The sequence below is a fragment of the Stegostoma tigrinum genome, chromosome 26, assembly GCF_030684315.1.
Source record: "Stegostoma tigrinum isolate sSteTig4 chromosome 26, sSteTig4.hap1, whole genome shotgun sequence".
NCBI classification, from domain to species: domain Eukaryota; kingdom Metazoa; phylum Chordata; class Chondrichthyes; order Orectolobiformes; family Stegostomatidae; genus Stegostoma; species Stegostoma tigrinum.
In genome coordinates, this window is record NC_081379.1 from 23,276,356 (window position 1) to 23,300,658 (window position 24,303).

Below are 24,303 nucleotides of genomic sequence, written 5' to 3' on the forward strand. Positions count from 1 at the left end.
GTAGACTGCTTCAAGGCAATAAAATAAGCAGCTTTTTGAGGCCTTGGGACTTTTTTAAATTGGAAGAATTGAAGCAGCTTGAATGGGTAGAGTCAAACTTCCACAGAACCAGGATTTTAGTTTGTTTTCTGTAGCTTTGGGGTTGGAGAAGCTGCTACATATCTCTCTCGCTTTGCTACAGCTAAAAGCTTGGGCTTTCTTCCTGCTAGAATTGCATGTCAGGCGATCTATTTTACTGACTTTGCCTTTGTCAAGGGTGTGTTTTTGAGATGTTATGATATTGGACCAGTTGTTGTTTAGAAGTTTAACAGTCTATCGTTCTGTTAAGTTTTCCAATAGACTTAAACTTTTCCCAGTCCTTTATTTTAGTCATATTGTAACCATAGTGTTTGAATAAAGTTTGTTTTGCTTCAAGCAAAACATTGACCAATCAAATTGCATCCAGAATACAACCCCAGGCACTTTTCTTTAAAATAAGAAAAAGTTAGGGTCTAGGCTATCTCCTTGACATGTTTTAAGGGGATTTGGTCTGGTCCATAACATTCAATTATTAAGTATTGTGTCCGTTTAGCAAACACTGCTGTGAACTCCTGGTCAATCTGTTAAATCTTTCCATACACCGGTCTAATGAAACCTGTAATACTGTTTTACGATTGTTAGTTACATTTGTGCTTCCCTCCCCAAAAAAAAGTGTATAAGTTTCTACATTCTAAGAGAGTTCTTTGTTGAATGACTTAATTCAAAGTGAGAGGAGGAAAGTTTACAGGAGATATGCGTGGAAAGTTCTTTACGCGGAGGGTGGTGGGTGTCTGGAATGCGTTGCCAGCGGAGGTGGTAGACACAGGCACGTTAGCGTCTTTTAAGATATACCTGGACAGGTACATGGATGGGCGAGGAGCAAATAGACACAGACCGTTAGAAAATAGATGACAGATTAGACAGAGGATCTCGATCACCGCAGGCTTGGAGGGCCGAAGGGCCTGTTCCTGTGCTGTAATTTTCTTTGTTCTTTATTCTTGGTAATGCTGGATGCTGAGAGTACTCAAGCTGGCAAAGTCAATTGCAGTCAAATTGTCCAGCTTAAAATAAGCAATCTTAATTTTTAGTCTTCAGACATTTCCAGTAAAACACATGACTAAGTTTAATTGTTTTATGCTTCACGGATGACACGTTGAAAGTTGGTTGACTGTTTCACAACAGAAATATCAGCATCTATTCAGTTTGCTTAGCTTGGTTCGTTCAGGCTGCATCACTGAATTATTGTTTCATGCACTGTCGAATCCAATGTTAAAACTCTCCCAAAGAAAGGAATTGTCTTTATTAAGTAAGTGGCAATGTGACAAGATCTAACTGTCTGATAAATGTTGGTACACTCCACATAAGTCACCTGTTGACTTTTGTTAGAGTTGCATTGAGCTGGGGCAAGGACTTTTGATGAAATTGTGGCTGAGGCTGGATTATTAGGATGCTTAACTGAAGACTTATTTCTGTTAGACTTGCGCAAAAAAGCTGTTTGGTTTATAACTTCTGCAAATGCATAAATTTATTTCAGAAATAATTCTGAATGCACTTGTCCACTTACAGCGAAGGAAACCAGACTTCAGGAACAGAAGCAGAATTCCCCCTCTGTAAACAAAGAGAATCCAAAGCCTGTTGAAATCTGTAATACTCCCCCTAGCTTAACCAAACCAGGAATCAAGGGTTAGTATTACACGAGTTTACAGTAAGTTCCTATCTAACGTTGACTTAATGTAATTACACTTTAATGTTAATGAAGTATTGACCATCTGTCCATTTAACATTGCCAGTTTCACTTTTAATATTGTTTGCACAGACTTACTTCATTTTAGTCTACACGTGCACACGCACATGACTTTTCCTGTAGTGCTTCTGCCTTCCTCCTCGCGCTCCATTCCTCTTTCTTCTTCCATGCTTGTCCTTGTCTCAACAGCCTTTGTTTTTACCTTTGTGCTCAGGGTCTGTTCTTCAATCTCCTCCTGGGTCCCATTCCGAACTTGCACCAAAGTATTACGTTGCATCTGGTGGCAGACATTGGTTGGTGCAAGTAGACCTAAGACTTCAGTTTGCTGCACCAGTCAGGTTCTGTCGCTAGATGGAACCTGGTCAATTTGTGTTGTAGTGAGTAATTGTTTTAAATTTTTTGTATTTATTATTTACTGTATTTTGAGTAATGTATCTGTTTTGCAAGTTATTTCAACTAGAAATTGAGTGCTGCTAATGTATCACTTAGCATCTAAACATGCGTTTTATTTTCTGGGCAAGAAATGTCTAAAAAAACCTGACTAGCCATAACAAAGATTCCTGAAAGAATACACATTTCACTTTAAAGTCAGGATTTTTAAGAACTTGGTTCAAATTTTGAAGATTCTCACTCGTAAACAGGAATGTTGGAGGAATTCTTAATTGTAGTTTTTCACAGCCCTTCGAAAAGGAGTTGTGGACTTAGGCAATTTGGCGTTGCCATCATTAGTTTAATTGTTGCATTTGTCATCAGTACTTATCCTTACAGATAACATTGCTTGTTCAATCTTCCATGCCCAGTTTGAAGTTAATACTCTGCTACTCTGTGAAAGAGTGTCAGACAAAACAAAATTAACCACATGCAATTTATAAAAGACTTCTGTGCCCCAGCCTCTTATTATACAGCATAATTAATTAAATGCAATAATTTTTTGTTTCAAAATAGTTCAATTGTCTTAATTTCAGGCTTGTACAGCTAACATGTTTTCTATATGATTTTTTGTTTTTTGTTTACAGCTACATCTCCATTGGTTTCAGATCATAAGAAACAAATAGCAGATTTAAAAAAATTCAGGGAAGATTTTAGAGTGAGTATTTTTTAGTATCATTCCTTTTCACAAAGTTAAATTCAATTTTGTTGTAGAACTGAGGACAGACTTGCCAAATTCTTCTCAGACTTATTCTGTTAATCAGGTCAAGGTGGACATCCAGACCTGGCGGTCTCCCCTCCACAGTTTACCATTGGAGGAGCAGCATCTATGACCCAGTTATGACCTCATGACCCCATTGGGGGTTGCAGCCCAAGTTTGGGAATCCTTCTGTGGAGCAAAAGAAATTACCTCTTTATAAACCACCAGTTAAACAATTGCCATTGGCTCCATTCCCATCCTTGTTGCACATTTTTTTAGGAATTACTTTGATTTTTGTTGCTTTTAAATTAGTATTTTCTTTGTTCACTAAACAGTTATAATGCATTTTGAGGAGTTCCCGGTGTTGCCTTTTTCCAGACTGCTGCCTCTCAGTTATTCCTAGAGCAACTTCTCGACTTTTCTTGAACAAAGCATTTTTGTGTTTTCATTTATGATGTCAAAAATGCATTCCTTTTCCTTTGGCTTAACTTGCCCTGTTGCATATTACAGTGTTATATTTGAAATGTAACACTATTTTTACATAATAGAGCTAAGTAATGCAACTTTGCATATAATAACCTTTCGACCACTAGTGTTAAGTAGCACTTTTTCTCAGATTTAGGTGACTTGTTATGCTAATACTGAGACTTTTTATATTGGCTTATATACTTAAACTAGTACTGTTCTTAGTTGCAGACTACTCCAATCAATGATCCAGTTGTGGATCAATTCAAGTCCAGAGAGTGTATAGATAACCAATCTAGGGATCCAGTCAAGGAGAAGATAACAGTGATTGAACCGGCTAGCAAAGAATCTGTCAGTGACAGCAGTTCAAATGCAAACACCAGCAATGGCAGCAGCAAACCAAGCAGTCCTAGTGCATCCCCGAATATAATCAGCTCTGAACAGAAGAGGGGACCAGATGTAACTTCCCAGGCAGTCCAGACTACTGGTCCAACTAGTAAGCCGGAAAAAGAAGAAAAGGAGGATAAAAAGGAAGGTACACCAGAGTACGTATACACGCCCAGAAATTGTATATTGTAGATAATTCAACCAGGATGAATCAATACTGTAGAAGTTTGTGGGCAACAAATTTTCATATTTATCCTCCCAATTTAAATAAAACTTACACGAGTCTGATTTCTTAATTTGGTAACATGGCATGATCAGATGCTAGGCGTAAGGGCGCAGGCTACCTCCTTGCTGCACGATGATTGTTCTAGTGTAAATGGTAGTTTTGGCTCACACTGGACCTCGGGGCAGGTTATTCATTATCTCTACGCTTGGACCCCTCCAGAGTCTCCATTTTAAATATGATCATTTGGCGGGTTCTGATGTAATTAGATAAAGTAATTGATCAGGGATTATTAGGCCATTAAGTACATAGTCTGACTCCTGAGTAACTATTCAACAGCCCTCATACTGGCGTCACACACCCCAATTACAATTCCCTCCAGACTACTTACACCCCTCAGACACTGACCTGAGCAACCCTGGGACGAAGTTGCAAACTCTGACCAGACCCAACCTGACTGGACCAGAACTCACCTCTGGGTCCCTGAATCCCTGCCACTCACTGGACCCAATTTCACCTACCCATCCTGATCTAAACATTACATCACTTAGCTGGCACCCTTTCCACCTTACGCCATGACATCCTACCCCACTTCCCTCAACATCCTACCCAGCTGGCACCCTACATTTACCTGACCATGCCACCTCCCTCTTAAGCAGGCAGTCAACCCTCCTGGCCAAGGTTGCAATCGTTTTACATAATAACTGGTTCTCACTAGCTGTAAAAGTGGCTATCAGGACCCTTTTTAAATTTCAGAATACATTAGCTCACTGCTGGGGAAAAAAGACCATGGGTTGCCTTCTCCTGATAGTTCTACATTGTGAAAGAACTGTCAGAGGAAGTTGTGGAGGCTGCTACAATTACAACATTTAAAAAGCAGCTGGATGGGTGTGTGAATAGGAAGGATTCAGAGGGATAAACGCTGGCAAATGGGACTAGATTAATTCGGGATATCTGGTCAGCATAGACAAGTTGGACTAAAGGTTTGTTTCAATGTTGTATGGCTCTCTGCCTCTATAACTGTCAGAATGGAAGTACAGCTCCACTTTTCTGAAGGACCTGAGTTTGGAATTTCGTCTCAGAAATGCTCAGTTTCTTTCTTTTGTAAGTGGCAATCTCAAAGATTGGAAAATCCAGCCCAAAACTTACAACTTCACCACACGCAGTAATTGTACAGTGTTTTCGAACTGCTTGGTGGTTGTGGCAAAGTTCTTGGTAAATGTTGAAAGCAAGGTATTATCTTTAAAATACTTGTATCAAAGTCATTTTCAACTTAGTGATTTCCATTTTAAAATGATTTGACAGTACTTTTTCTAATGTAGCTGTTTGCTCTGATTTTGAAGTGCACAAGCATTGTAATTCTAAACTTCAAATTTAGTCGGACAATTTTTGAGCCAGCACCTTGTTGGCTGTATAAAATGTCATGACTGCCCCTTAACAGGACTATATAGACTACATAATCACGAAAACAACAAAGGAATGATTTGAGAGCTTTTTCCCCATTGTTGATGATTGGAACACTTCACATTATTGACACAAAAATGCTTTAACAGCATTAAAGATGGCTTCAAATAAGTAAATTTGCAGAAGAGTAGTGGGAAGATCAGGAAAGACAATTATGATAGCTGCAGTTGAAGAGATGGCACAGATGAAGTGGATTGCTTGTGTTATAGATTCTCTCTCTGTAGCAAAATTACCATATGATCCGTTTTCTCTTGGACGTGACTTTGAGTTTGAAATGCCTAAACAAAGAATCCCAAGAAACTTAATTGTTCCCTCTTTTTGTTTAATGTTTGGCTGGTAGTTGTTGTAGATCTTGTATTAAAAAACACTTGAAAAATGGTTGGAGTTAAAATTGAAACCAATTTAAAAATTGCAAAATGTGTAGTTGACAGTGCCAAATGCTTTTATGATAAAGTAAACTTGGTTTCTAAACAAATCCAGAAAGCCCTTGCTGCTGGAAAACTGAAATATAAACCAGGAAATGCTGAAAATACTTGGCAAGTTACACAGCATCTTTGAATAGAGCAAGGTTGCCATTTTAGGTCGATGGTCATCTGCCAATGATGCCTGAAATAATGGTACAGCCTTTAAAAATTTTCTCTTTCTCTTTTCAGACAAGTTAGAAAATCTACATTGAATCCAAATGCTAAAGAGTTCAATCCCAAGACTTTCTATACTCCTGTAAGTTGTCCTGCCTATTTGTTCTCCCCTGGTGGTAATATTGAAGAGAACTTGTGCTCAGATTCAAGGGAGGGAAGAATCCAGAGCCAACATCAGAAGGAAGTGAGGGGGTAAATGATAGCTATATAGTTAATTTCTTGCTGAAATGAGGATTCTCATAGGTCTTTTGTCTCTCTCAGAAATTTTCAGTAACATCCACAGGAGGGACATGGCTGTACATTCCAAATTGGGTCAGTTAATGGGGCACTATGATACTGACTTCAGAATACATAAGATGACTGATTATGGGAAATTTGCATTCTCTGAGGCACATTGGTTTCTCAGCTGCATGTTAGGGCAGTCCTTGCTCATTGAGTAACATGAAATATAGTTTCCCAACAAGGACGGAGACACTAGTCAAATCCAGATTTTGGTGATAAAATTAATAATTTTTGCAATTGTGATAAGAAAATTATTTTCTGTCAAGAGATTTACAATAGATGACTTTTACTCCACATTCCCCTTTTTCTTATTCTACAGTAATCAACTTCAGTGTTTCCATTTCTATTGTCGTCATTGCTTTAGTGACTGCCCGGAATTGCACTAATTTTAGACAATATTTAGAGAGGCTACACAGGGTTTAGGAACCTCAGTGATTATGTCTTAAAATAACCAGTTCTGGTTCCTACACTTCCTACAGGCAAAGGGGTTGGCCATGGGCCCAAGCTATGCCTGCCTCTTTGTAGGATACTTGGAACAATCCCTCTTCCAAAACTACACTGGCCCTATCCCCCACCTCTTCCTCTGTTACTTCAAAGATCATATAGGTGCTGCCTCGTGCTCCCACGAGGAGCTCGAACAGTTCATTCACTTCAGCAACACCTTCCACCCCAACCTTAAGTTCATCTGGACCATCTCTGATACCCCTCTGTCCTTCCTGGACCTCTCTGTCTCCATCTCTGATATCCACCTGGAAATCAATATCCATTTCAAGCCTATCGACTCCCACAGGTACCTTGAATACACCTCCTCTCACTCACCTTCCTACAAAAAGGCCTTCCCCTACTCCTCATTCCTTCACCTCCGCCACATCTGCTCCCGAGATAAGGCATTCCACTGCAACTTCTCCTCCACAGTGGTTGAGAACACCCTCAACTGTTTCTCGCATGTCCTGCAGCTCATCCCTCACACCCCCTCCCTGCAATAATAACCAAAACAGAAACCCCCTCGTCCTCACATACCACCCCACCAATAACAGTACACTGTATCCACTATTCCCGTTGTGGCCTCCTCTACATTGGGGAAACCAAGCGGAGGTTTGGGGATCGCTTTGTGGAACACCTAAGCACAGTTCGCAACAAACAACTACACCTCCCAGTCATGAACCATATCAACTCCCCCTCCCACTCCTTGGACGATATGTCCATCCTGGGCCTCCTGCATTGCCACAATGATGCCACTGGAAGGCTGCAGGAATAGCATCTCATTTCGCTTAGGAGCCCTGCAGCCCAAGGGTATCAATGTGAACTTCACAAGCTTCAAAATCTCCCCTCCCCCCGACCACATCATAATACCAGCCCAGCTAGTCCCCACCTCCCTAACCATTCCTCCCACCTCAAGCCCCACCCCCATCTCCTACTCACTAACCTCATCCCGCCTCCTTGACCTGTCCTCCCTGGACCGACCTATTTTCCCCCCCTCCCTAACTCCCCACCTACATTCACCTTTCCTGGCTCCAATGCTGCCTCTGACCTGTCTCGTTCTGCCTACTTCTCCTTTTATCCATCTTCTATCTGCATCCCCTGCTGTCCCTATTTATTTCAGAATTCCCTTCCCTTCCCCTCCCCCATTTCTGAAGAAGAGTCTCGAGCTGAAATGTCAGCTTTCCTGCTCCTCTACTGCTAGGCCTGCTGTGTTCATCTAGCTCTACACCGTATTATCTCAGTTCTGGTCTCTGTTTGCTTTACTTAAACAGTAGATTGGATTGGTTATTGTAACCATTTGTTTCATTAGTTTGTGGCTTCTGTGGTACAGTGCATTTTCTGTCAGTTTGCAGTTGAAATATTAATTTGTCATTGTAAAGAACAATTTTGTTTGAACTGTACTGGGATAGAAAGCTTTTTGCTGAAACCTTTCCTTGAATTTCAATGAGTTGCTGATCTTATCTAATGACCTTGCTCTCCAGACCTGTCTTTTCTATCAAGCAAGATGTCAGCTTCGATTGTTTACCATTAAGATTAGGTGCATTCGGGACTCTGTAGACCTATTTTCTGTTAAACAGACCATAAAACATAGGAGCACATGTAGGCTATTTGGCCATTTGAGCCTGTTCTGCTGGTAGTAATATCATGGCTGATCTGCTAATTTAAAGTCCACTCTCCTGTCTTATCCTGATAACCTTTGATACCCTTACTAATGAAAAAAATTGTCTCATCCTTGAATGTCCTTAACTCTATGGTAAAGCATTCCACAGATTTGCAAAGCTGAGAAGGGCAGCTTTTCATAATCTCTCTATTTGACGGGTAGTCCCTAACTCTAAGACTACATCCTCAGGTTCTAGGATTTTCTTAAAAGGAGCAATTAAATAAGATGGGCCTGTACTCATTCAAATTTAGAAGGATGAGAGGAGCCGTTACTAAAATATTTTAGATTCTTGGGGGAATTGACAAGGTAATACGATGTTTTCCCCTGGGAGAATCTAGGATTAGAGGACGTAATCTTAGAATAAGGGATTGTCCAGTTTAGACAGAGATGAGATGAAACCTCTGAGGGGATGAATCTGTGGAATTCTATTTCACAGAGAAGTTAGGAGGCTGGGTTGTTAAGTGCATGCAAGACTGAGATACAGATTTCTTACTTAGTAAAGAAGTCAGGGGTTATGCAGAAATGACAGGAAAGTGGAGTTGGGGGTAATCAAATTAGCCATGATCTCAGTGGCAGGGCAGACTTGGTAGTCTGAATGGCTTATGTCTACTTCCTTATCTCATCCCCTCATAGAATAGGGGATAGTGAGGGACTGGTGTGGCAAATGGGACTGTAGGTGGGAGGCAGTGAGGAGTCAGGAGCAGGCCAGTGGCAGGAGACAGTGGTGAAGATTTCGTAGCAGGTTGATATCTAGGCAGCGGCAACAGTGGGGAGCAGGGTGGAAGCAGGAAATGGTGAGATGTTGGTGAGTGGGAGGCAACAAAGGGTTTGGGAGCAGTCGGTGAAGTTGTATCAATCGTATAGTAAACAAGGGCATCCAACTGAAGTTAGTGGCACCATGAATATAGCTGTTGATGGGTTTCATACTGATTTCCTGTTCCACTTTGGCAGGAAGTAGTGACAGTATTGTGGTAAAGATACTATATAAGGCTATGTTGCTATTAAAGATTACAGTAAAATTTCGTCCATTTCTGCAAGTGGATACTTGAATTGCTCTTAAAATTTTAACAGCCGAAGCCAACAACCACACCAACACCGCCACGTCCTCAAGCCCAACCTAGCCCATCTATTGTGGTCCAGCAGCATCCTCCAACGGTGTACAATCAGCCAATGTGTTATGCACAGAATGTGGTATACCCAGTTCCAGTTAGCCCAGGAGTACAGGTAACCAGCCTGAAATCTCTCTTTGTGTGGTTTTAAAGCTAAACAGGGTAAATTGTTTATGTAATGCTGTCTTGTTTAATAATGGATGGGTATAATGTGATAGGCAACAAATCTGAGATAGTAAGAACTGCAGATGCTGCAGCCAGAGACAAGACAGCGTGGAGCTCGAGGAACACAGCAGGCTGGGCAGCATCAGAGCAGCGGGCAAGTTGACGTTTCGGGTTAGGACCCTTCTTCAGAAATAGGGAGGGGGAAGGTAGCTGAGAAATAGAGACGGAGAGGAGAGGAAAGTTGGTGCTGGGGAAGGCAGGTAGGATGGTGCCTGCCTTCCTCAGCTCCAACCCTCTACTCTCTCTTTATTTTCCAGTTCGCTTCTCTCCTCTCATTTCTGAGAAAGGGTCCCAACCCGAAACATCAACTTGCCCGCTGCTCTGATGCTGCCCAGCCTGCTTTGCTTTTTTACTGCAGTTCCACACTGTATACGCAATGATTGCTGTTTTTGCCAGTGATGCTCACATCCTATGAACCATTGAGCTTCATGAATCTACTCCAGAAACAATATTGATGCTAACTCTAATGTTTATAACTTCTAAAGTCTTGCTGAGTTGCATAAATTTAATTTTCACTGTCCAGACTAACAACCATTACTGTTTCTTCCAACTCTAGACTACGCACATGTATCATGTTCCTATGACTCCAATGCCAATCAACCAAGCCAAGTCATATAGAGCAGGTAAAGGTGAGAGAATGGGGTTTTGTCTTGTATGATGTATGATTTCTTTTTTTATGAGGGATTTATGTAGGATGATATCTTAAGTAGTGTTCAGTGTATCTGTAATTGACATTTCAGTTTTGACTTTGGTATCATTTAAAATCACTTTTATTTCTTCCATGTTTTGGAAGTTGGTATGCTAATCAGCAACATGTGCTTTAAGGAATTTAAATTGTCATAATGGTATAAGTCAGTTAGTTGTCAAGTACATGAAATGATCTTTGAAAAGTCTGATGGAGAAAATATTCCATATGTGGCTCTTTGACAAGGCTGGAGTCTAGCCTATTCTCCCTCCCACCTGATTTTTGCTATTTATAATCAATTGATTGTAGAGATTCATTGGTGTCCTGCCACTAATGGCGTGGCTGATAATCACTACTGCATATTGTGGATATCTTGGTGTTAGTGCAGTTTGTCTGCTGTTAGCAATTTTACAGCAAACGGTCTTCTGAGGAAGAGTGATCATAATACTGTTGAATTTGAAACTTTTGAAACAGAAGAGTCTGTTTCCATGCTGTATGAATCTATGACTCTATTTGGTATAAGTATGTTCTCTACTATTAGGGGGAATTCCAGAATTTTGACCCAGCAACAGTGATAGAACAGGGTAATGTTTCTACGTCAGGTTGGTGAATGGCTGGCAGGGAAATTTGCAGCTGGTGACATTTTTATGCGTCTGCAGCCATGACCTTTCTAGAGCAGGGCAGAAATGGCTAGCACGAGGGGTCATAGTTTTAAGCTGGTTGGAGGAAAGTATAGAGGGGATGTCAGAGGCGGGTTCTTTACACAGACAGTTGTGAGAGCATGGAATGCATTGCCAGCAGCAGTTGTGGAAGCAAGGTCATTGGGGTCATTTAAGAAACTGCTGGACATGCATATGGTCACAGCCGAATACAAAGGCTTGAGAAGCATGAATTTTAAAGTCGATTGATAAATTAAATGCAAGCTATAACTGTGCATGTAAAGAAATAATTGAGTAATCTCAATGAACATATATTTCTCTGGGGATAAAACTGTAAGGGAATGTGTTCCTACAATGATAAAACGAAGAATTTATAAATAGAATTGGATTAAAAGAGGAACCTCTCAAATGTATATTGTGATTTATGGAGAGGAAAATGGACAGCATTCAAGAGGACTTAATGCTGTTAGAATGGGTGGGTATATCACAGATGAGATATACTGTAGTCATGTAGAGTAACACATTTTGATAGCGACAAATGCCAATATAAATGAAAGGGTGTAGCTTTAAAGGGGCAGCACAAAGACAGATCTAGAAATATGTATACACAAATCATTGACGGTGGCAAGCTATGTGTAAAAGTTTTTTTCTATTTTAAAAATAAAAAGACACACGTGATCCTGGGTCTTATAAATATGTGACAAGTGCAAAAACAAACCTGTTACAATGAACATCTGAGACACTGATATGGTCTCGACTGGAATATTGTGTCCAATTACAGATAATCTACTTTGAAAAGTACCTGAAGACTTGAGAATAAAATCAAGATTTATTTGCGTAATGATTCAGGGTTGAAGGACTTTGGTTATGAAGATTGGTAATTTGAAAATAAGAGTGTATCATTCTTAATTGCTGATGGTTTAAAACTTCAGATCTATTTTCCAAAGATTGTGCATTTCTTTTATAATTATTACGCATTCGTATCACATGACAGTAACCAGATTTCTGAAGTTTAGTAAAATTGAAATTCTGTTGAACAGGTTTGATATTTAAATGGGTTTTGATGCACTTGTGCATAAATCACAGTCACGTACTGAAAGGAATTGGGAAGGGATATGGCACATGCTGTTCTTACAGGGGACTTGCTGCTTAAGAGTAAGGAAGCAATATACTGCTTTTGTGAGACCACACGTCAGGTATTGTGTACTGTTTTGGACTCCATCCCTAATAGAGGTATATAGCTATCTTAGAGGGAATGTTATAAAGGTGTTCTACATTGATACCAGTGTTGAAAGGGTCAACCTATGAGGAGAGATGAAGTAGAATGGACTTCTTAACTGAAGTTTAGCTGAATGAGAGCTCATTGAAATTTATAAAATCTTTCAGCGACTTGATTGGTTAAATTCTAAGTGGCTGTTTCTCCTGTCTTGATCTAGAAAGACAAGCTATAGTTTAAGAGTAATGAATCAGCCATTTAAAATTGAGATGAAAATTTTTTCACCTGTCCTTAGATGGATATGTGCACCTTGACTTGTTTAGTGTTGAGATAAATGATTTTTTTTACTGATGCTCAGCATGTATCTTTTTTAGAAATGATCCATCCTTATTTAGCTGATCGTTATGCAATTTAATTGTTTGTGTTGACTGTTAGATTATCATTTGATCTATTTTCCTTACGCGGTTTTTGATTAGATGTTGAAGATCACTGTAATCTCATTAATTTTTTTTCCAGTACCAACCATGCCGCAACAGCGACCAGATCAGCACCACCCTCAGGGCACACCGACTATAATGCATCCAGTTAGTGCAGCTGGCCAGATTGTTTCGACTGCTCCAGCTTATTCACAATATGTTACTTATAACCCTCAACAGTTTCCTAACCAACCCCTTGTACAGTCTGTAGCACATTATCAATCACAGGTAAATTTCCCTCAAAGATACTTTTTGAGTTTAACTTACAATGTTCAAATAGTTCTTTGCTAAACTAGCACTGCAAGTTACAGTTAAATGCTGCCAGATTTTATTAGACTTGTAATGACTAGAGAACATTGTGTTGCATTTATGTTATAAATTCAATGCATTGTCTATTGATTTGTACTTGCTATGGTAGTTGATTTCTTGAGATTTACAGTACATCAACTCCATTGTTAAAATATGTAAGCAATACACTGGACACCTGTCCGGTGGAAACATTGTTATTTTATCCTTGTGCGTAAACTTAATTTTACTGATAATAGTTTCATTCTGCAGCCTCAGATGTACAGCCAAGTAATGCAGAGTAATGCTCGAATGATGGCACCACCCGGTCATGGGCAACCAGGAATGGTCCCTTCGTCTACAGCACAATTTCCTGCTGCTGAACAGACACATGCTATGTATGGTAAGCCATCAAGGCAGTTTTTAACTTCTGGTGTTTATTGGTTAAAATAATAACTGTGCTTGCATTTCTTGGAAAATTTACATCATAGAAGCATGTATAGTATTGTGGAATGTTGGCCTTATCTCAAGAAGGTGGAAAACAAAAGTGAAAACAGACTTCAGTGTGGGAGTAGGCTATTCATCCCTCAAGGTTTTTCACGCAAGCAAGTGTGAAAGCAAGATTACAGTTGTGAAAAACCCCAAGTTATACTCTGTCTGGTTTTGAACACCGAACCTCATGAAAGATGTATTGGTTTGTATTGGGGATGCAGCATAGATTGTGGGGAATGATATGGTGTTTAGTAGTGATGATGTTGTTATAGTCCACTTGAGTTCATGTTCGTTGCAAATACTTGTTTTTGCTTCAAGCACAAATGATATAAAACAAGTTTTTAGCTAATTGTGTTGGCTATAATATGTTTGTAATGAATAAATGATTTATTGTCACTTGTGTTCTATAATGAGCAACATAGTAAAACACAGTGAAAAGCTTCAACTGTCAACACAATCCATGCTGTTTTGAATAGTTTAAGACTAAAAAGATATCTCTGACTCCAGTATCGGCAGTTCTTACGATCTCTCACTGAAAGAGTCCATCTTCATTCCATCACCTCTGCCATGTGTCCTGAATCCTGAACAGCTGACCACTAACTCCTGAGCATCCACCCCCTGCACCATACCTGCTGTCAGAATCGCCACACTTTGATGTACCATCAATTTGTGGTAGATCCACCTCGCCAACAGGCTACCGATGCCAGGCCCCGTGTTTGGACCCACAGCCTGCAAAAGGGGGCCCCGGCTCCAGGTCTACCACAGCCAGGAGTTCTTGGCTCTGCTGCAGCCTCACCAATGACCGGGAGCCCTTGGCCTGGGCCTACCACATCTAGAAATCCCTGGCTGTGCTGCCAGGCCAGGCTGTCACTTTGCCAAGAGTCCTGCTCGTGCTACCCTCCTCTCCAATGTTCTCCTCTCCCACCACCAACAGATAGATGAAAAAGATGAAGAAAACGAGGACTAAAAGGGTAAAGAAGGAAGGGAGGAAGCATTGTCTGGAGCATACAGGCCCAGAAACCCGAACACTGCCTAACTTGCTGTAAACGCTATCTCCGGAAGATTGAATCGCAGTCCTCTGTGAAAAGTCTCTCCCTTTCAGCGTCATTGGTGCAGATAATACTTTTACAACATATGAATCTTTAGATGCTACTGTGAAGAAGTAATTGTAAATCATGGTTATAATGTACTGAACGCTATATACTGCAAGCACTTCATGATATTGAATACTTTGAATATGTTTATTACTGAAACAAGAATAATCTGGCTTAGCAGAAAGATTCAGAAATAATGGGTCAGTGTTGAATTTGTTACTACAGCATTAAGTTGCAGTTGTAAAAATAAATGGTGTGTACAGAGAAATCTAGTCATGCCCACTTGGACTTGGGTTTTGCAGTACTTTGTAAGCTAAGAGTACGCATATAGTATTTTTTTCTAACTGTATTCTATTTCTTAGGAAGGTTAGATGCTATGTAAAGGATTCAAGAACGGTCATTGTGCGTGATTCTAGGTTTTTAAACATCTAACTAAAGAGAAATTATGAAAACAAAATATGGAAAAATTACATCAAAGGTAAAGATGTAGCCAGGGCCAGCAATCTGGAAATTGTGGATCTGATAAATTTGTGGCTCTGACACAAAACATCAGAAGAGCCACAAATGTAAGTGGGAAGAAACTGATCGGTGGAGAAGAAAGGATCAAAATAGCAAGAAACAAGTTCATTGGGACAGGAACAGACTGAAAATGTCTGCTGGAACAGTCCAGTCAGTGGATTTTGGGAAGAGGGTAAAAGTGTCAGTTTGGGGTCTTTAAGGTTAGAAGTTGTGGATGTCAGTGTCAGTCCTGGAAATGATAGCTTAGAGTTCAGTGGTGAGGTCATGATCCGAGTGAGATAAAAAGAAAAATCCAAGAAGTGACATTCAGGCTCTGAGGGTTGAGGTTAGCATGCTTTTTTGGTGTGTGCAGCACTTCTTGTTCCAGTCCTCCTTGGGTGGTCCACCACCTATAACACTCTCTGAAGCAGTGATGATGCCAGCGATGCTTTGCTTCCTATAGTCATCTTTCTTACTTTCCTGTCCATCTCTCTTCCCTTCTTTGACTTCACTCTTTCCATTTCTGGTCTTGGGTGCTACACTACAGATTATCCGACTCCTGCAATTACCTTGATTGCACTTCCTCTCTCACTGCTTCTTGCAAAGGCTGCATTCATTCTCCCAGTTACTGTTTGTGTCACACCTACTTTGCACCTCACTGTGTCATTTGCTATTATTTAACTCTCATTGTCTTTTCCTCTGGGCACCCTCAGCATCTAGTCTGCTCACTCCCCCTCCCCTTTTGTCAACTGCATAGAAAATGTTATTTTCCAGGTGCCTTGAGTTCCAGTGTGGAGTATTTTGACAAAAATGTTAACTGTTTCTCTCTGCAACTGCTGCCCGACCTGGTGATTTTCTGCAGCGTTTTCTGCTTTTATTTCTAGTGTCTCCAGGCCCAATTCATCAGCAGTTTGCACCCCACCCAACTGCTACCCTACATCCACATGCTCCACACCCACAGCCATCTGCAACCCCAACTGGACAGCAACAAGGGCAGCATGGTGGCAGTCATCCAGCACAGAGCCCAGTCCAGGTAAGGAAGTCCGACTGTCCCCATTTAACTTTCTTCTGGGTATGGTTTATAAAATAATGTGAATGAGACGGACATTCTAAGTTGATATTAATTATGACACATTGAAATCTAAAATCCTTAAAATGTTAAAAGAAAAATTTTCCCCAATTGTAGTGACCTTGATGGGCTCAGTTGAAATTTCATGTGTAACTCTTGGCTGCCTGTTCGACAGGAAAAACATTCTCCAATTTTGCTGGTTGAATCATGAATTTGGCCACTCTGGCTTATGGTGACATTTGACAAGTTATTTTAAAAGTCAGTCAAAACTCCAGAGCTGCTTTCTTTTTTTAGAAGCTTAATGTCAGGAGGAGAGATTTTGTTTCATATTGGAGATTTTGGCATTTTCTTTATTTGGCAAGACTGTGATCCATACATGGAAGCACTGCACAGGCTTCCCCACAGTAAGTAGGGATAGACTGACAATATAGACAATAGACTGTAGGAGTAGGCCATTCGGCCCTTCGGATGGGTCTGGTGGTGTGCAGGTAAATATAAGACTTCCTCATTTCGAACTGACTTTGTATACCAGTCAGCCTTGGCCAAGATCGTGGCGAAGTTCAGTTCTTCCCCTCCTTGTTGCAAAGAAATGGTTTGAAGTAGAGAGGTGAGATAATAACCAAGGTTAACTTGGCTGACAGTAATAACTTTTTATGGTATTGGTACACTATTCCTGTTAACGTTGCCATCTCGTACTGTACACTGAATGTGATGAAAATTAAATGAGGCTGCAGGTTGCAAATGATAAATGCCACTACACATTCTGGCTGTTCAACTTTTTCACTTCCTGATGATGGAATTCATATTTATCATTTTTAGATTTAGGAGCCACTGTATATCTGTTGTACTTCTTTAAAAAAAAATCAGTTGAAAGCAATAAACCTGAAAGACCTGGCTGCATAAACTTTGTAACCAATACTTGCCTTCCATAATAATTCAATAATGATTTTTAATTTCAGCATCCTCAACATCAAGCTCCTCAGACTCTTCACTTGGGCAACCCTCAACAGCAACAAGCAATTTATCACACGACTCTGACACCAACTCCTCCCTCTATGACACAGGGTCCTAGTCCACAGTCTCCTCAGACTAGCTTTCCATCAGCACAGCAGACAGTCTACACACTTCACCCTCAGCAGGTGCAGCATGGATTTTCAAATCCGCCACATATGACGCATGTACCACAGGTAAGTGAACATCCCAAAGGCCTTTAGGGCTAATGTTTATATATAAACTTTTGTGGCAATGCAGAATTCCTTTTTGTATTATTTGAGATTTCGTTTACATAAAGAAACCATTAACTACTTGGTTAGTAGAATTTTTAAGAGTTCACATTTGAGAAGCAACTGTATCATAAATGTCTTCTGATCAGCTATTGAAAAATCAGTCTGTGCTTCAATGGCTCCGTCTTGGTGAATGTGCAGTTTTTGGTGGAAAAACACCAGCTGATACTTTTTCTGCAAGAGTATTTCTGACATTGCTAAGTTGAATAAAATACTTAATGCATTTTAAAATTTGTGCCACAGAAAATAAATGGGGTAGTTGATATTTTTGATTTATTTATTTAATTTACTTTTTTTAAGAAGTCTAATTCTTTGGACTGTATTATCTTGATGTTCGCTGTATTATCTTGATGGTTCCTAATCATGAAATGTAAGATATCTCATCTTTCTCTGCAACACTCTTTGCTTTTTGGAAGTTGGGTAGGACTTTGTGTGAATTTGATTAGTGCTACTCTCAACTGCCTTAGATTTATGTGGGCAGTGGGCAATAGTACCTCAAAGCACTGCATCATGCAGTGATATTTTTGTTGCTGCAGTATTCAATCTTACATGAGATATACTTCCAAATTGAAATGACAATTCATGTCCATCAGCTTGTGTGCTAGTGAACAGCAGCTTAATTGTCATCTAATCTTGATATGAATGTGGGCAAATATCAGTAAGTGAGCTGCACACTGAGTCAGCCACCGATTCACTAAAGTAGCATAAAGATTGCAATTGCAACAATCTGAAGTTGTGTATAACTTAATGGGCTAAAAGGCTGGCTTGCGCTGCAGAGTGAGGCCAGCAACGTTGGTTCAATTCCCACACAGACTGAGGGACTCTCCTTCTCAATCTGTCCCCTTGCCTGAGGTATGTGACCCTCAGGCTAATGTAACATCCCTGTTTAAAAAAGAAATAAGGCAAAAGATGGAAAATTACAGGCTGAGTAGCCTATCCTGTTGTGGGTAAGATTTTGGAGTCCATTGCAAAGGATGAGATTTCTGCATATTTAGAAGTGTAGTGTAAAACAGGGAAAAGTTAGGAAGTAACAAGTAGGGTTGACCAAGGGAGCCAATGGATGTTATCTACCTGGACTTTAAGAAGGCCTTTGACAAGGTGCCACATAGGCTAAGTTTGCAGATGATACAAAGATAGGTGGAGGGGCAGGTAGTATTGAGGAGGTGGGGAGGCTGCAGAAGGATTTGCACAGGTTAGGAGAGTGGGCAAAGAAGTGGCAGATGGAGTACAACTTGGGGAAGTGACAGGTCATGCACTTTGGTAAGAAGAATAGACGTATGGACTATTTTGTAAATGGGGAGAAAATTCAGAAGTCTGAAGTGCAAAGAGACTTTGGCGTTCTAGTCCAGGATTTTCTCAAGGTAAACTTGCAGGTTGAGTCAGCAGTCAGGAAAGCAAATGCAATGTTGGCATTTATTTCAAGAGGACTTGAATATAAAAGCAGGGATTTACTATTCAGGCTTTATAAGGCTCTGGTCGGGCCACATTTGGAATATTGTGTGCAGTTTTGGGCCCCATATCTCAGGACGGATGTACTGGCCCTGGAGTGGGTTCAGAGGAGGTTCACGAGAATGGCCCCAGAAATGGAAAGCTTAACATATGAGGAACATTTGAGGACTCTTGGACTATACTCATTGGAGTTTAGAAGGATGAGGTGGCATCTAATTGAAACTTCCAGAATACTGAATGGCCTGGACAGAGTGAATGTTGGGAAGATGCTTCCATTGGTAGGAGAGAGTAGGACCCCAGGGCACAGCCTTAAAGTAAAGGGAAGACCTTTAAGAACAGTGATAAGGAGAAACCTCTTCAGCCAGAGATTGGACTGCCACAGAAGGCTGTGGAGATCAGACCATTGAGTATATTTAAGACCGAGATATCAAGGGTTACTGCAGGAAGGCAGGAGAATAGGATTGAGGAACTTATCAGCCATGACTGAATGATGGAGCAGACTCGATGGGCCAAATGGCCTAATTTCTGCTCCCATGTCTTATGGTCTTAAAAGGAATATTTTAAATTTTCTATGCATCAACAATGCCAGTGCTTTTAACACAGCACACTGTCAATTAGTGCAACCAATAAAGTTTTTGGCACAGTTTTGGAAATTATTTGTATAAGCTGCTGTCAGTTACCATTACTTATTTAGTAGAAATAATGACCTTTTGGCTGCTTTTTGTTTGTAGGCACATGTACAGTCGGGAATGGGCCCTCCCCACCACCCTGCTGCTACCCATCCTCCCATGATGCTAATGCCTGCACAGCCACCAGGTGGTCAAGGTGCCATTCCTCAGAATGCACTGCCACCCATTCCAGTTTCCTCAACTACACACTTCTCTTACATGGCACACCCCCAAGGTGAGTGATAGACAATCGGGGGGAGATGGTCAGCATTTCATTCAAGTGAAAAGTTTGATTTACATTACCCTTGGCCTGAAAGTAGATTGATCCTGTGGAATTTGGTACATCTCACTGCATTTGTTATTTCTACAACTGATGCAAAGACTAATTCTTTTAAAAATAAAACTGCAATTTAACTGTGCACTTTGAAAATATTTTTCTTAGATTTTAGCAGCTGTGTTTATGGAGTAAAGTTGGAATTTTAAACTGAGTTTTTTTTGTTTATTCTCCATTTAGTACAAGCCCATCATCAGCAGCAGTTGTAGTCCTGTCCAGCAGTAACCACAGGCTGGCCAGTTGAAGGTACACATCCTTCCCTACCCTAAAACGTGGAACCAGAAGCGCACAATACTAGAAATTGTCTTCTCATGTTAAACCATGTGCTGTCACACAACATCCAGCAGGAATGTGTTGCCATGTGATTCGGTAGCTGCCCTTGTGAAGAAGGCAAGATAAACTGGCAAGAAAGAAATAAGAGCTAAGTTCAAATCTGGAATCAATGTGTCTTATCAACAGCCTTACAAAATGCCCCAAATCTGCTTTCTGATAACTGGAATGTATTTATTTTGCCTGACCCTTCTAAGTTATGAACTTCCCAAGGTGAAAGAACTAATAAAATTGTTTGTTCCTGCTGCAAGCCATCCAGATTTGGCAAACCAGAACTCTGCTTCTAACCAAACTTGAACTCTATCTTATAACAAAATCCGGATGTGAACTGGTGGTTTATTTATGAATAGAGGTTCCTGGAGGAGAGCACTGTCACCGGACAGTGATGTAACTTTTAAGTTAAATAACTTTTACTTTGTAGATAATAAAAAAAGTTTAAAAAAACCAAAAAAAATAAAGTTTTAAAAACTGACATTGGTGTGATTGTAATATTTTTTCCCCATACCTTTAATGGTCAGGAAAATTGACCAGAAGATGAGGTCATAATTATGGAATGCGTGAAGAATGTTCTGACTATTTGAGCTCTTTTTCTCAAATTATGCTGTGTTCCTGTATCTCCTTAACAAACACAGGAATATTATGACATCAAAATAGAATATTTGAAACGCTCCATATTTATGGATGAAGATCATATTGTGATGGGCTTCAAGTGACCAAATGGAATTTTTTGTAATTTTGAACATCATGCAGGAATATCTGTAACCAAAAGTAATATGTTCTTGAAAGAACAATAATGTTTCCCTTTGACTCCAATGGGTAATCCTGGAATTTTTTACTAAATTGTGAATCTTAATATTAAAATCAATGCAGTGAAATCCTGGCCTGTGATAAGCCCAGTAGTTCTCAAACATTGGTTGAAGGAGTCCTTTACAAATGGGAAATTCCTTGCATTTTTGAATATAATGATCAGTGTTTTTTTTTAAAAAGGGATTTGCATGTAATTTGGCAGTGAATGGTGGTAAACTTATCTTTTTTGCAGTGAAAAGCTAAATGCATATCTTTAGTGATGCAAACTTCTTTTGGACAAATCTCTGAAATGGATTGGGCTTGGTGGATCCTGTAGCTAACAGTAAGACAAGGTGAGGTGTAAACTTTGCAACAATGCAATCTTGGAAGTAACTGATCACAAAGGTTCTCCAGGGCATTGGCCTAGGCCCAGGCAGCTTCAACTGTTCATTGCCCCTGTTTGCATGAGGTTAGATATGGGGTCATGTCTACTAATGATTGAATAGTATCTGTCCTGTTAAAATGCTTATACTTGGGTTGAAAAACGGTCATGAGGATGCTCCACGCATGCCACATACTGACTATCTTCAACAACATAACATATAAGCATCTTCTGTTGATGTTCAATTGCGACATTCCCCACCACCACCAAAATCCTAAATTACTGTTGCTGAGAAATTTAACTGAACCAGCATATAAATATGTGCCTATAGAAGTAGCAGAGGCTGTGTATTCTGTAGTGACTAATTCACCACCTATCTACCTAAAACCTATGTGCTAATGATCACAGAATATAAAGAAGCCATTTGGCCCACTGCGTCTGCACTGACCCTCTGAAGAGCATCTCACCCAGACCCATGCCATCCCTGTGACCCCACATTTACCATGGCTACAGCAGCTAGCCTCCACTTTGTCAGACTGTGGGAGGAAACTGGAGCATCTGACAGAAACCCATGCAGATGTGGGGACAATAGGAAAATTTTACATAGTCAGCTAAACCTACAATTGAACCTTGGTCCTGGGTGCTTGAGGCAATAGTGCTAACTACTGTGTCACCTGAAGCACTTGAGCCAGGCAGGAGTAAGTGTTTTAAGCCATAGACAAGTGACTCACCATGGTTGCATTGATAGCATCACCCAAAGGCTACTTAGAAGGCCAAGGATAATAGGTATGCAGAAAGAAACTGGAAGTTGGTGGTGCCAAGTCTTGCCATTCTCAGTTAGCAACATTACCATTGCTTCACTGCCACTTGCTGAAAATTCTGAACAAGTGGATCTCTGCCATAGTACTGCAGAGGGTGCTGGATGCTACTAGAAATCATGGAAGAGGGAAGTGAAGTAAGTGAGTGAATGGACAATAAGCCAGCAATGCCACCAAGAAATTTTTAAAAATTGAACAATCGTAAAGATTGTGCTTTGGCTACTATTAATCCCATCACCATCACAGAAGTAGATCATGCTGTACCTCCCAAAATTTTGAGTTTATTGTGCACAAATTAGCTGCCATACTTTCTACATGACAACATACACTGCACTTTTAAACATGTATATCTTTACATTTTTGAGTCATTTGATCTAAGTCTGTGGCAGAGACTAAACAAATACAAGTCTGATTAGTTAGTCAGTTGCTCTTGCATTATGAGGGTGGTTAGCTTGGAACTGTTTATCCTAACAGTTGTAACCCCCACTCGACTGCAATAAAATTGATTCAAGGACTGTGGGATTCACACTGCCAAGACCATTCATAGCCTATCGCTAACTGCACTTGAGAAGGTAGTGTTGAACACTGCAGATGTATTAATTGTGTTGTTAAGCAGGTTAACGCCACGATTCTGACCCACCAATGACTTTCCAAGTCAGGATTGTGAGAGACTTGAAGCAGAATATACAGGTGTTGATTTTTTTTTCATGTACTTGTTTCTGTCATTCTCTTGAAGCTTGAACATGTTTGAAAATTCCTGCTTGAAGGTGTTTTGGATGTGGTATTAGTGGGTGTTTCAGTAATTTCGGAGTGGAGTTTAAATAGCAAAAATAGCTCAATATGCTGAATAATTTAGATATTACTGGTATGAGTAGTATAGAATCTTCCAAGAGGCAGAAAGATCAGTACGAGGGAGGAAGGAGCACTGAAGATCATAGTCATTGAGTATTACACCACAGAGAGGTTGTTTGGTCCATCATGTCTGCAGTAGTCATTTGAGCATCTATCCAGTTTCCCAGCACTTGACTCGTAGTCTTACATTGTTATGGTTTTTCAAGCATTCATTACAACTTTTTAAACTTGTGTTGCTGATTGCCTTTACATTCTTTTATGATGAGTTCTAGGTCTGACCACCCTCTGCATGAAATTCTTACTTCAATCACTTCTAGATGTCCTGCTCTAAATCTAGTTATTAATCCTTCTACTCAGCAGAAACGTTCCTATCTATGCCCTTCTGTTTGCACACCTCCGCCTTCTCCGAAGAAAATAACGCTACTACACTTTACTGAATTATTGCATAGGCAGAACAAGACAAATCTGTTTAATGCTAATTGTCCTGCCTTCCTCTTTCTTTAAAATTGTTTATTATTGGCAAAATGCAGCAATGTACAAAAAATTTACTGTTACCAATTTAGATGAATTAGGGTGTAATGAAAAGACTTGGAATCAACTAGGTTCAATGACTTGTTTTTGGACCTATAAAGCTTTGAAATGAGCAAGCTGATTTGAAAATACAGTTAATTGATTCTCCATTTATTCTGTTTTGACACAGGGTGATGATCTTGGAGATGTATGGATTTGATCACCTCTCGCTGGTCCAAAAACATAGATTAAGGGTGTAATTTAGTTTTGGTGGATTCCTCACATCTACAGAACACGTTGCAGATCTGGCAGTTATTTGATCATTCACAAAAGAATTTAAAAGTTGATTTAATTGGAAGCTATTACTCTACTATATAAAAAGATATTGCAGATAGCAAAAATTCTGATGGTCAACATTTTGAGGATATTGTGAACCTTCGGTGAGAAAGTTACCAGCTGAGCAGAGTCAGAAGGACATGTTTATGTCCCACTTTGAAGATTCAGAGACATGAGCGCAGGGTGTGTAATACCAGTAGTAAACGATCAAAGAGTAATCTTTTGGCTAAGATGGTGAATGGCATTGTCTAAAC

The 24,303-nt window shown here is 40.1% G+C and overlaps 1 protein-coding gene across 9 annotated transcripts in view; it reads left to right on the forward strand.

The window, feature by feature from the left end:
• Nucleotides 1-20,829, forward strand: part of atxn2 (ataxin 2) — a 92,480-nt gene extending 71,651 nt beyond the window's left edge. For 4 of the 9 annotated variants that reach the window (XM_048556004.2, XM_048556006.2, XM_048556008.2 and 1 more), the window contains 12 exons: nucleotides 1,585-1,701; nucleotides 2,779-2,849; nucleotides 3,582-3,901; nucleotides 6,084-6,150; nucleotides 9,565-9,717; nucleotides 10,384-10,456; nucleotides 12,904-13,091; nucleotides 13,422-13,551; nucleotides 16,117-16,265; nucleotides 17,261-17,488; nucleotides 19,765-19,936; nucleotides 20,216-20,828. In XM_048556004.2, coding sequence (XP_048411961.2) covers nucleotides 1,585-1,701; nucleotides 2,779-2,849; nucleotides 3,582-3,901; nucleotides 6,084-6,150; nucleotides 9,565-9,717; nucleotides 10,384-10,456; nucleotides 12,904-13,091; nucleotides 13,422-13,551; nucleotides 16,117-16,265; nucleotides 17,261-17,488; nucleotides 19,765-19,936; nucleotides 20,216-20,244 — 1,697 coding nt within the window. In that variant the 3' untranslated portion in view covers nucleotides 20,245-20,828. Of the gene's footprint in view, nucleotides 1-1,584; nucleotides 1,702-2,778; nucleotides 2,850-3,581; nucleotides 3,902-6,083; nucleotides 6,151-9,564; nucleotides 9,718-10,383; nucleotides 10,457-12,903; nucleotides 13,092-13,421; nucleotides 13,552-16,116; nucleotides 16,266-17,260; nucleotides 17,489-19,764; nucleotides 19,937-20,215 lie in introns of those variants that run through there. The other 5 variants (XM_048556005.2, XM_048556009.2, XM_048556013.2 and 2 more) reach the window with 5 other exon arrangements.
• Nucleotides 20,830-24,303: the final 3,474 nt, after the last annotated feature.